The sequence below is a fragment of the Saccopteryx bilineata genome, chromosome 3, assembly GCF_036850765.1.
Source record: "Saccopteryx bilineata isolate mSacBil1 chromosome 3, mSacBil1_pri_phased_curated, whole genome shotgun sequence".
NCBI classification, from domain to species: domain Eukaryota; kingdom Metazoa; phylum Chordata; class Mammalia; order Chiroptera; family Emballonuridae; genus Saccopteryx; species Saccopteryx bilineata.
In genome coordinates this window covers 299,760,092-299,773,791 of record NC_089492.1, presented here as the reverse complement: position 1 = coordinate 299,773,791, position 13,700 = coordinate 299,760,092, and the positions used below count along the sequence as shown (strand labels likewise).

General features: G+C 39.3%; 1 protein-coding gene and 1 pseudogene across 1 annotated transcript in view; one reads left to right on the top strand and one right to left on the bottom strand.

Moving 5' to 3' along the window:
• The window catches only part of LOC136331933 (zinc finger protein 85-like), a 28,267-nt gene extending 20,429 nt beyond the window's left edge, over positions 1–7,838 (top strand). Inside the window, exons 4-5 of the mRNA XM_066271103.1 lie at positions 2,678–2,751; positions 5,172–7,838. Coding sequence (XP_066127200.1) covers positions 2,678–2,751; positions 5,172–6,542 — 1,445 coding nt within the window. The 3' untranslated portion in view covers positions 6,543–7,838. The remainder of the gene's footprint in view (positions 1–2,677; positions 2,752–5,171) is intronic.
• Positions 7,839–10,659: 2,821 nt separating this feature from the next.
• Positions 10,660–10,741, bottom strand: LOC136332613 (U4 spliceosomal RNA; annotated as a pseudogene).
• Between the last annotated feature and the right edge of the window lie 2,959 nt (positions 10,742–13,700).

The window sequence follows — 13,700 nt, the reverse complement described above, 5'->3', positions numbered from 1 at the left end:
AAATTTGTCATGTCATTTAAATATCTTTATTTCAATTCCACTTGATAGTTATTTTCGAATGATTTAAATGCTTTGTCTAAGAAATTGTTCTGCTATATAATGTCATGATGCAAACATTTTGCTGTTTAAGTGTATACTCAGTTATAAATTGTAGTTAATATAATAGGATTTTTGATCACTGAAACTTTTATATAATTTTCAAAATTCTGAAGGTTAATTTTCTGTTCTTGGTTTGCATTTTCTTTTTTATTCAGTATTATTTTGAACTAGTTTCAGATGTACAGGATACTGGTTAGACCTTAATATACTTTATAAAATCTGAAAGTGTCCCCCATGATGTTTCCAGGATCCCGCATAGTTAATACAGTATTATTTACTAAAATCCCCATGCTGCACTTTACATCCCATGACCATTCTGTAACTACCAATATGTTCTTCTTAAATGTTTCAATTTTTTGTCCAAGTCTTCCAACTCCCCTGCCCTCTGGCAGCCATCATGCTGTTCACTGTACCTGTGAGTCTCTTTCTGGTTGTTTATCCATTTATATTGTTCCTTAGATTACAAATATAACTGACATCATATGGTTCATGTGTTTCTCTGCCGTCTTATTGCACTTAGCACAATACCTTCTGTGTGTCCATGCTTCTGCAAATGCTATGGTTTCATTCTTTTTTATTGTCATTTTATTTCTTAACATTTATATCTACATTCTTGATATTTTTTCTTTATTTTATAATGACCCTGATTATTTTTTCTTCATTTTAAGATTACCCGTTTTTTTATTGAGAGTGAGAGAGCAAGGGAGAGAGAAGCATCAACTCATAGTTCAGTCATTTTAGTTAGTTATTCAGTAACAACTACTTTTTTTTTTTAAGTCCACCTCAGATGGTTGTTATGACAATTTATTTATTTATTATTTTTTTACAGAGACAGAGAGAGGGATAGATAGGGACAGACAGGAACAGAGAGAGATGAGAAGCATCAATCATCAGTTTTTTGTCATGGCACCTTAGTTGTTAATTGATTGTCTTCTCATATGTGCCTTCACCGCGGGCCTTCAGCAGACCAAGTGACCCCCTGCTCCAGCCAGCGACCTTGGGTCCAAGTTGGTGAGACTTGCTCAAACCAGATGAGCCCGTGCTCAAGCTGGCAACCTCGGGGTCTCGAACCTGGGTCTTCCACATCCCAGTTCGATGCTCTATCCACTGCACCACCGCCTGGTCAGGCAGTAACTACTTCTTATATGAGTCTTGACTTGGGGTCTTCAACTGAGGCAATGACGCCTTGCTCAAGCTGGCCACCTAGATATTATGTTTTCTTTTTCTGCCTTTTTTTTTTTTTTTTGAGAGAGAGAGAGAGAGAGAGAGAGAGAGAGAGAGAGAGAAAGGGACAGTCAGAAAGAGAGTGGGAAGAAAAGCATCAGCTCATAGTTCGGACACGTTAGCTGTTCATTGATTGCTTTCTTATATGTGCCTTGACGCGGAGCTCCACCTGAGCCACTGACTCCTTGTTTAAGCCAGTGACCTTGGGCTTTATGCTAGTGACCATGGGATCATATCTATGTCAGTGACCTGCTGGGCATAGGTACTCATAAGCCAGTGACCCTGCTGTTAAACTGGTGTGCCCACAGTTTAGCCAGCGACCTTGGGATTTTGGAACTGGTTCCTCAACATCTCAGCCGACATTCAATTTATTGTGCCACCACCTGGTCAGGCCCGATGTCCTTGCTTTTAATCTTTGGAGTCTGCAATCTAGGCAAATGAGGGCATGCTCTGGCCAGAGAGCTCAGGGATGGATTGAGACCTGGTACCTCAGCATCCCAGGTTGACACTATCCACCACAGCACCACTGGTCATTGCTCTTTCTGTTTTTGATTATGTCTTCAGTAATGCAGTCTCTGTGTGCTTGAACAATTACTCACTTTTTAAAAAAATAGCCTTTACAGTGCATTCCCCATGTACCATTCTCTTGGCACCGTGTCATGCAAAACAGAAACAGTCTTTCAGGAAGCAGCAAAGGATCCAGTTCACTGAACATACAGTACTGCCAATTTTTCTGTGTTTCTTTTTCTTTTTTTTTTTTTTTTTTGCATTTTTCTGAAGCTGGAAACAGGGAGAGACAGTCAGACAGACTCCCTCATGCGCCCGACCAGGATCCACCCGGCACACCCACCAGGGGGCGACGCTCTGCCCACCAGGGGGTGATGCTCTGCCCATCCTAGGCGTCGCCATGTTGCGACCAGAGCCACTCTAGTGCCTGAGGCAGAGGCCACAGAGCCATCCCCAGCGCCCGGGCCATCTTTGCTCCAATGGAGCCTTGGCTGCGGGAGGGGAAGAGAGACAGAGAGGAAGGCGCGGCAGAGGGGTGGAGAAGCAAATGGGCGCTTCTCCTGTGTGCCCTGGCCAGGAATCGAACTTTTCTGTGTTTCTTAAGAAGAAACTGGTAATTGGGAATGTTCTTACCATATCGCACTTGTGTGCTTGGGTGTTCAGCAGATATTGTTAGTAATCGCATTAGTTTTTATTCTTCTATGTTTTGACTTTTTTTATTGTTACCTTTCTTGGTCTTGCCTTGAACTCTTAACCTGCCTTTGGCATACTTAAAATGTAATTTTGTCAATATTACTGGTATACTTCCTTACTATGTGTCATAACTGTCATGTTTTGTATCTTTCAGTTATGCCATCTGAAGACAACCAGACCTTGTTTCAGAATCCAGGAATAAATAATTTCTTCTCTAAAACAATACTGGTAAGATATGGAAGATGTGGTTTTGATACTGTAAACTTAATGAAAGCTTCTGGAATTTAGGAAGAGTGGTGAGAAGAAAGTATATTAATATGGACAGAACTAACCTGCTGCAATTGTTTTTTGTTGTTATTTATATACAGTGGTACCTTGACACACGAGTTTAATTTGTTTCATGGCCATGCTTGTCACTCAGTTTGCTCATGTGACAAAATTCCCCATTTAAATTAATGGGAATGGCAATTAATTTTTTCTGGCCCCTAAAAACCACATGAATTTTATGTTTTACATACATGCTTTTAAATAAGAAAATGTACTTTATAAATAACATATATATATGTATACACACAATAAGAAAGAATATGAAGAAATAAACTGGTTTATGAAGTATATTTACCTTCACGGTCAGGTGAATATGCTGGAGGAGGGCATTTTCACTTTGTGTGCTATCACTTAACATAACTTACTCTCTACACACTTTGTGCTACATTTAACTGCAAAATTTAAGTTATACACTATATATGATATATGTTTATTGCTAAACTTAATTGCTATTTTTTTACTTTGCTAAACCATCATCTTCTTCACTGACTTTTGGCTTTTTTGCCGCACTTGTCTCGCTTTCACTTAAAGGCCGTTTCAACAAAAACCTTTCCATGAAAGTTTGTTTTTTCCTTTTAGAATGTTCAGCAGGCCATGTAGTGGAGGGTGACGGAAGCTCATGATTCAAATATCCGCTCGTGACTTAAAACAAAAAAGTCTCACGAGTGACTGCTCTGCTCTCAAATTGCTTGCAATTTAACGTGTTCATGTGTCAGGGTACCACTGAATTTAGAGAAAGTTATGGGGAGAGAGAAGAGAGGAGACAGTGACAGTCAGAGACATTGATCTTTTCCTGTATGTACCCTGACCAGGGATTGAGCCTGCGACCTTTGCATACTGGGATGACAGTGAAACCAATGGAGGGTATTAGCCATGGTGGGACCATTATTATTATTAATTGTTTAAGTGTTTATTCCTCTCTGGTCTGTTAACCACTCAGTTGATTAGAGCATTGTCTTGAAACAACAATATTGTGGATTTAATCACTGGTTAGGGCACACGGGATAAGCAGTCAATGAATGGACAACAGGGTGGAGCAACAAATGAATGCTTCCCTTCTTGCTCCTCTCTCTTCCTGCCTCTCTCTGTCTCTCTGAACATAAAAAGAAGTTGATTCCCACTTGGATACATCAGTTGGTTGTAGAACTGTCCTGCAGCATGGATTGCTGGTTTGATTCCCTGGTCAAGGTTCAATCGAGCAAATCAATGTTTTGTCTCTCTCTCCCTGCCTTTCTGAAAAAAGAAAAAGAAAACTTATTGCATTGATTTTATCAAAAGAGAGTATGGGAAAAAGGTGGAGAGAGACTAACATTTATCTGCTCCTGTATGTACCCTTGCTGGGAATCAAACCAGCAACTTCTGTGCTTCAGGATGACACTCCAGCTAACTGAGCTTTCTGGCGGGGCAGGACTATTATTTGTAGTTAATTCTTTGTTTTCTAAATAGGTAAAATATATTACATATTTCTGAAACTTCCTTTTTAAGTCAGCTACGTTGCCAGTCACCTAGTTTCTTAATACGCAAATTATCTCTGGCTGGTTTTCTCCGTGGTAGAATGGCCAAGAGTGTGGGTATCCCAGGTTTGATTCTGGGTCAGGGCCTACAGGAAGAGCAACCATCTGCTTCCTTACCTGTCCCCCTCTTTCTTCTCTCTCTCTCTAGCTTTGAGTCCCACAGCCATGGCTGGATTGGTCGAGTGAGCTGCCATCAGGCACTGAGGATGGCTCTGTGGTCTCTTCTCCAGGCACTAAAAAAATGGCTCCATTGCTAAGCAATAAAGCTGTGTCCCCACATGGGCCGAATATTGCCCCTTGGCTAGCTTGCTCACTAAGATCAAAAGCTATTCTTATAATATTGCATATTTTTAAACAGGAAATCTGGAAAAGTTAGGAAACTTTGCTATCTTTGGAGTGCATAATCACTGGGTATGTTTTTCAAATGTTTTTTTATTTCGCCTGACCTGTGGTGACGCAGTGGATAAAGCGTCGACCTGGAAATGCTGAGGTCGCTGGTTCGAAACCCTGGGCTTGCCTGGTCAAGGCACATATGGGAGTTGATGTTTCTAGCTTCTCCCCCCCCTTCTCTCTCTCTATCTCTCCTCTCTCTCTCTCTTTCTCTCTCTCCCTCTCCTTTCTAAAATGAATAAATAAAAAAAATGTTTTTTTATTTCAATAACTATAATATTTATTAAATTTGGAGCAATGCTTGTATAGCCAACCTGGTTTAATAGGCATCACAGAGTACTTATTTGGGAATAAGTGTAGATGATAAATGAAATTATACTTTTCACTAAAACCATATCTATCTTTGATGATTACCAGAGTATACAAAAAGGGGACAGAAGTTATCAATGCAATGAACATTGGAAAAACTTTAAAAAAGAACCTATTCATAATCAAAATGAGAAAACTCTGTTTCCCAAGTACTGTTATGAACATGGAAAAGTATTTGACCAGATATCACATTCTTATATTCATCAGGTGACTCATGTTGTGGAGATAACAAATGAACAAAGTAAATGTGTCACATCTTTTAAACAATCTTCAGAACATACTGAAGAAGAGAATATTCATACTGAAGAGGAAACTTACACTTATAATTTATGTACCAGAGCTTTCAGTGAAATATTCAATCTAAATATAATTAAGAAAGCCCATAGTGGAGAAAAACATTATAAATGTGAAAAATCTGGTAAGACATTTAATTGGCACTTATGCCTTAACTTACAAGAGAGAAATATTTACACCAAAGGGAGACCTTACAAATGCAGACAGTGTGGCAAAGACCTTAGCCAATCCTCAACTCTTTTTAACCATCAGAAAATTTATACTGGAGAGAGGTCTCATAAATATTTAGAAAGTGGCAAAACCTTTATCCGGAAATCAAAGGTTAATGTACATCAAAGAATTCGCATTGGAAAGAAACCATACAAATGCAGACAATGTGGCAAAGCCTTTAGCTGTTCCTCTGCTCTTAGTACACATCAAAGAACTCACACAGGAGAGAAACCATACAAATGCAGAAAATGTGGCAAGGCATTTACTCAATCCTTAGGTCTTAATATACATCAAGGAACTCACACAAGAGATAAACCATGGAAATGCAGACAATGTGGCAAAGCCTTTAGCTGTTCCTCTGCTCTTAGTACACATCAAAGAACTCACACAGGAGAGAAACCATACAAATGTAGAGAATGTGGCAAAGCATTTCGTCATTCCTCAACTCTTAATTATCATCAGAAAATTCATACTGGAGAGAGGTCTTATAAATGTTTAGAATGTGGAAAAACCTTTATCCATAAATCAAAGCTTACTTTACATCAAAGAATTCATAAAGGAGAGAGACCATACAATTGCATGCAATGTGGCAAAGCCTTTAACCGTTCCTCATCTCTTACTAGACATCAAAGAACTCACACAGGGGAAAAACCATATAAATGTAGAGAATGTGGCAAAGCCTTTACTGGTTCCTCATCACTTACTGTACATCAAAGAACGCACACAGGAGAGAAACCATATAAATGTAGAGAATGTGGCAAAGCCTTTAATGATTCCTCCACTCTTACTGTACATCAAAGAACTCACACAGGAGAGAAACCATACAAATGTAGGGAATGTGGCAAAGCCTTTAGTAGCTCCTCAAGTCTTACTTACCATCAGAAAATTCATACTGGAGAGAGGGCTCATAAATGATTATATTGTAGCAAAAGCTTTGTCCTGAACTCACACCTTACTGTACATCAAAGTATTCACACAGAAGACAAACTATACAAATGTAGGCAATCTGGCAAAGCCTTCAGAAGTTCATCAAGTCTTACTAAGCATCAAAGAGTTCACACTGGAGAGAAGCCCTATCAATGCCCAGAATGTCACACAGCCTTTACTTGCTCCTCACACCTTACTTGACATCAGAGGACTCATACTGGAGAGAAGCCTTACAAACAAAGAAAATGTGGCAAAGCCTTTGGCCGGTCCTGAAACGTCACTCATCATCAGAAACTTCATACTGGACAGAAATCTTATATTTGTAAGGAGTGTATTAAGGTTTTTGCTTGTCGGGAATCTTAGTAAACATTCAAGAATTCATTATCAAGAGAAGCCTTACAAATATGGAGGTTGTGGCAAAAACTGAAATGACTGTTTTCACATTTCAAAACAAGAGAATACATACCAGAGAGGCACCTTGCAAATGTAAAGTATGTGGCAAAGCCTTTTATCTGCACTGCAAACTTGTTGAACATTGCAGAATTCATGATGGAGAGAAACAGTAAAACTTTCAGTAATTTTGCAAAATATTTAACCTTTGTTAAAACCTCTTTGTGCATCAGAGAATTAAGCCTTAAAATGCAATCTGTGTTCCAAAGTCTGTCCTGATTTATATCTTACTCAACATCTAAGACTGGTAGAAGAGTACCACATATAGAACATGGGAATGCTTTACACGGTATGCAAGCCTTACTTGCTACCTCTGTGAGCGTTAGAATTTCTCCCACCTCAAGGCTGTTACCATATTTCACCCATAGTTATGTTCTTTGTGTAATTTACCAAATAGGTTCTCTTCATGGTTTATTTTTAACAACTTAAAATTAACTTCAGAACACTGAGGAGTCTGCAGATGGATCCTACTAAAGGCTTGTGCTGTGGGTCCTGCTTCTCTCTTCCGGCATTCTCCCGTGGCCTCCACGGGTAGACTCAGGCAGGCTGTGCTGTTCCTCCAGGGCTTGTGAGTCATCCATGTGTCTGTTTTATCTGCCTTGTGGTCTCTTCTGTAACTGCTGCTCACCCTCCAGTATCACAGTGCTCTGCTTCACAAATTCTAGTAATTGAAAAGAATCCACTCTAGTGTAATTAGGAAGTTCTTTTTAACTATGGAGCCTATGTATATTATTTTATATATCTTTTTTTATTTGAATCAATATAAACAAATTTCCATGGTTTGATACACAAAAATGCATTATGTACATTAGTAACCTGAAGATGTAATGTCAGAGTGACAGGACTGAGAAAAAAATGTGTGTGCATGTCTTCATAAGGGTAGGGAAATAATGCATCAACATAGGTGATTCAACAAAGCCAATAAAGTTACTTGCCATGCAGAAATTTCACAAATTTGTAATGTGAATGATTTTCTGTACATTGCATTTCTGTACACTTAACTTTTCCTCCAAAGTCATGATTCTTGGTTATAGAAACTCACTATGCAGTTATCTTTTAATAAAAAACCTAGTTATTTCTTTTTTTTAATGGTCATGGAATGTCACTTATGTGACCTGCTTAGAGATTTTAAGAATGGCTTTTGGACTGTAGTGGCATCTCTATGGGATGCCAAATGGGAAATACACATCATTTCACAGAGATCACATGAAGTTTCATCTTGTTTAGTGTATTTCATTTTTCCTTTAGAAAATAACAGTGTTATATCAAGGTTTTAAAATTCTTGGCCCCAGCTTTTTGCCTCAGTGGTAGAATGTCATCCTGGCATCTGAATATCCCAGGTTTGATTACCAGTCGGGACAGAAAGGAGAAGCACCCATCTGCTTCTCCACCCTTTGCATCTTGTTCCTTTTTCTCACTCTCTCCTCCTGCAGCCATGGCTCAATTAGAGTGAGTTGGCCCTGGGTGCCGAGGCTGACTCCCTGGCCTCTGATTCAGGTGGTAAAAAATGGCTCCAATGGCAAGGGCCCCCGTCGGGCAGAACACCACCTAGTGGGCTTGTCAGTTGCATTCTAGTTGGGACACCTGCTGGAGTCTGTCTCTGCCTCCACTCCTCTCACTAAATGAAAGGTTTGTCACATTTTGTTAGTGATGTCATCAAAGTCAGTTCCCTGTCTCTGCCAAAGTGTTTATCTGAATACTAGGTGATGTCCTGTTACTGTTTTCTTCTGACATTTCACGAAGTGCACATACACAGGACAGTGCCGTCACTGTAAAAGGTGCTTTGTAATAAAGTAGCCTGAATCTCAGTAGCTGTGAGGCTGTTGGACCAGGTGGGAGATGACGAACACCCAGGATGCCAAGTTGATGTGAGTGCTGTATGTAGAGAGAGGACACCTGTTTCTATGCTGCACAACTGGCTCAACTTGGGAAAAGGAAGTGTTATCCCTTCTTGGATACCGTGGTTGGTTAGAGCATCGTCCCAAGGTGCACATTTTGCAGGTCTGATGTCTGGTCAGGAGACATGCAGTAACAGATTAATGTGCCTGACAGTCTCCCTCACTGAAATAAATAAAAAAGAATTAAAAATTTACGTGTTGTCTAGCACAATTAAGGTGCTATCAGAATACAGTATTTATTAGAACATTGTAATATTGTACCATGTCTTTTTACCTGCACACAAAATGTATTGGAAATTGGAGAATCTATATCAAAACTCATGTTCCCTTTTTAAATAAGCATGTCATGCTTTCTGGAGCAAATGTAGCAGCACTGGAATGTAAAAAAGAGTATCCTTCCACCCAGGTAGGTGGGGTGAGCAGTCAGATGATACAGGCGAGAGATCTAAAGGTCATGTAGGAGTTTATGAAGGAAGTGGTTGAGATTTGTAATTGGGTGCAGATATTTCAAGATACCTGGGAACATATGTGTACTCACTGATTTTATTTATTTATTTTATGTAAGAGAGAAGAACATAAGGACAGACAGGGAGAGATGAGAAGCATTAGTTGTTTATTGAGGCCCTTAGTTGTTCATTGATTGCTTTCTCATATGTGCCTTGACTGGAGCACTTACAGTAGTCTGAGTGACCCCTTGCTCAAGCCAGCAACCTTAGGTTTAAGATACCAACCACAGTGTCATGTCTTTGATATTTGCTCAAGCCAGCAATCCCGGGCTCAAGCTGGTGATCCTGCATTCAGGCCATGACCCTGGGGTTTTGAACCTGAGTCCTCTGCAATGCAGGGTGATGCTCTCTCCACTGAACCACCACCCAGTCAGAGAGATGTCATGTTTTCAGGTTTGTCATTTCTAATCCTGTGGAGGTTTCCCACATGACCCTACAGAGAGTAGACTCAGTGATTTCTCAACACAAGGCACCTTCCCAAAGTGCAAAAATCTAGTTGTTGCACTTTAAAACCTCTTTTTGCTTAATATGAAGTAACATTAAAAATTTCCAGTATGGCCCTGGCCATTGGGCTGAGTGGTAGAGCATCAGCATGGTATGTTGATGTGCTGGGTGTAATTTCAGTCTGGGCATACACGGGAAGTGACCATCTGCTTTTCCACCCATCTCCTCCCCCTTCTCTCTCTCATATGTCTGGCAGCCATGGCTCAATTGGTTTGAGTGCACCGGCCCCAGATGGGTTTTGCCAGGTGGATTCCAATTGGGGGGCATATGGGAAGAATGTCTCTATCTCCCTCTCACTTGGAAAAGAAAAAAAGTTTTCAGTCTCTATTTCCTGATTGACTACATTAAAGTAATTTCATGACTCTCTATCTCAGAGTTCTTCAGTAAGTTATTGCCGTGGGCAACCATAGTGTTGCCCAGCAGGTAGGAAAGTGTCCACTCTTACCTCCTTCTGTCATTACTGTCATTATGCAGTCCTTTTAAACAGTTGAGAGCTGCCTGGGACTGTCTTTTCTGTTTTCACTATTTGATGAGATATTTTCATATTTCTACTTTGAGATTTATAAGTGCTGGTACAACATGCAGGATTGTTCTCCTTTGGTAAGAATAGGATACAGCATTATTGGGAACTTCATATTTAGGAAATGGCTTTGCTCTTTAATTCAAGTTTACTTAAGGGAAAAACAATGATGAGGTTTTTCATTTGTTTTCTCAGCGTGTTTCTTTACATGGTGTACTTAATCTGAAATGTTTAAGAAATGTTTTCAATTAGCAATAATCACTCCTCCGATAAACCTGATTGGCTATGATACTGCCATTGTGAAAAGCTTAATTTGAAATGTTTAAAGAATAGTCTTCCATATTTTATAACTTTCTAATGGTTTCTTTAGAAGTAAAGGGTTTTGCTTTTTTTCTGGAAGTGAATTATAGCCTACACGTTTTTATAGCATTAGCTGAAATATATTAAACCAGAAAAAATCCTCATATCATTTGAATGTCTTAATTAAAATTGTACTTTACAGTTATTGTTGAATGATTTGAATGCATTGTCTAAGAAATGTTTCTGCTGTATATTACATGTCATGATGCAAAATGTTTGCAGTTTCAGGGTCTACTCACTTATAAAGTACAGTTATAAAGAACGATTTTTTTTATAAATTTGTTATTTTAATGGGGTGACATCAACTCATCATGAGTTGAACTTTCATGTAATCAGAATTCTAGGGATAAATTTTCTATTTTTTTTTTTTTTTTGCATTTTCTTTCAATATTATTTTGAACTTGTTTCAGCTATACCATATAGTGGTTAGATCTTCATATACTTTACAAAGTCTAAACTATTTCCCCGTGATATTCTCCATACACAGCATACTTATTACAATATTATTTACAGGGTCTCTTGTGCTGCACTTTATGTTCCATGACCATTCCTTAACTACCAACATGTTTCTCTCAATTAATTCATCTGTTAGACCCAGTCTCCCAACTCCCCTCCCCTCTTGTAACCATCAGTGGGTTCTCTATTGTTGAGTTTGTTTCTGGTTGTTTATTCATGTATATTGTTCTTTATATTACACATACAGTTGACATGAAATGGTACATGTCTTTCCCTAACTTATTGCACTTAGCACAATACCTTCTATGTGTGTCCATGCTACTGCAAATGCTAAGGTTTTATTCTTTTTGTAATTCATGTATTTCTTCACACTATTCACATTCATTTTTTTGTGTGACAGGGACAGAGAAAGCAACTGATAGGGACAGACAGGAAGGAAGAAAGATGAGAAGCATCAACTGTTTGTTGCAACACCTTAGTTGTTCATTGGTTGCTTTCTCATATGTGCCTTGACCTGTGGGGCTACAGCAGACTGAGTGACCCCTTGCTCAACCCATGACTTTGGGCTCAAGCTGGTGACCTTGGGGTTTTGAACCTGGGTCCTCCACGTCCCAGTCTGATGTTCTGTCCACTGTGCCACCTCGTGGTCTGGCTATATTCACATTCTTAACAACTTTTTATGGGGACTCTATCTTTTGTATTTTTATTTCTTCATTTTGAGACAGAGAGAGGGACAGAGAAAAGTTGGAGATGAGAAAAATGAACTCAGTTGCAGCACCTGTGTTCACTGATGGCTTTTTCAAATGTGCCTTTTCTAGGGGCTCTAGCTGACATAGCATCCTTGGGCTCAAGCTAGCAAACATGGCATAATGTCTGTGATCCAGGGCTCAAACTGGTGAACTCACACTCGAGGTGGCCACTGTGGGGTTTGGATCCTGGGTCCTCAGTGTCCTTGGTTGGTGCTCTATCCACTGCACCACTGCCTGCTCAGTCCTGGTGACCTTGCTCTTAAACTTTTGAGCCACCAATTAAGCCAAATAAGGTCATGCTCAGGCCAAATGCCTCAGGGTTTCAGACTTCAAACTTCAGTATCCAAGGTTTACATTCCATTGCACCACCACTAGTCAGACTCTGCTTTTGTTTTGTTTGTATTTTTTTAAAATAATTCATTTTAGAGAGGACAGAGAAAAAGGGAGTAGGAGCAGAAAGCATCAATTCCCATATGTGCCTTGACCACACAAGTGCAGGGTTTCAAACCAGGGACTTGAGCATTCCAGGTCAACGCTTTATCCACTGCACCACCACAGGTCAGGCCCTTTCTATTTCTGTTACCTGTCTTCAGTACTGCAGTCTGTGCTTGAGCAATTCCTCACTTCATTTCAGTAGTCATTACAGTGCATTCACCATGTACTGCCATTCTCTTGGCACTGTGTCATGCAGAACAGAAACAGTCTCTCAAGAAGCAGCAAAGCAGTCAGTTCATTCATCAAACTGTACTGTCATCTATGTCTCTTTTGAGAAGAACTGAACATTGGAAGTTTTATTACCATATGGCCATTGTGTGCCAGGGGTTTCAGTAGATTCTGTCAGTAATGGAAGCAAGGTTTCATTCCTCTCTCTTACATTTCACCATTGTTACCTTTCTTGGTCTTGTTTTGAGCTCATACTGCCTATGATGTATTCAAAAGGTAATTTTGTCAATAATTGGTGTTACATATGTTCACCTTATGTCATAACTGTGAACATTAATTTTGTGCCATCTGAAAACCAGATCTTGTTTCAAAAGCTTGGATTGTAGTATTTCTTCTCTACAATAATAATGGCAAGCTATGGAAGGTGTGGCTTTAAATATGTACACTTAATAAAAGCCTTGGAATTTTAGGAAGAGTAGTGGGAAGAAAGAATGTTAATACAGAGAAAACTAATCTGTGGCTATTATTTTTTGTTGCCGCTATTTATTTATTTAGACACTAAAGGGGAGGGGGGAGAGAAAGAGACAGTGACAGACAAAATCATTCATTTTATTTTATATGTGCCCTAACAAGAAAATGATATGGAAACCTTTGGAAGTTCAGCTGGCCCAGCCCCCCTATTGACAAATTGATATTCATACCTCATTGTAGCCTATAAAGGTGAAATATTTCTGTGGGAATATGCCTTTCATGTTAAGAATGTAAAATTCTCTTGTGTAGGATGGAATATCTGGGTGCATAAACCTGAGAATTATAATGCTGTAATAATTCTGGTATTTCCAGGGTATAGAAAGTTAGCCACTCCCACTTTTCAAAGTGATTACTTTCAGGGACAAACTTATTTTAATGTTTTTAGCAAGAGAAACAGATGGAATGAAACAAAGAGGAACAGACAGGAAGAAATAGATGGGAAGTATCAATTCTTCATTGTGGCAGTTTAGTTGTTCATTGCAGTAGAAGTTCTAAAAAGACCTGCTTCC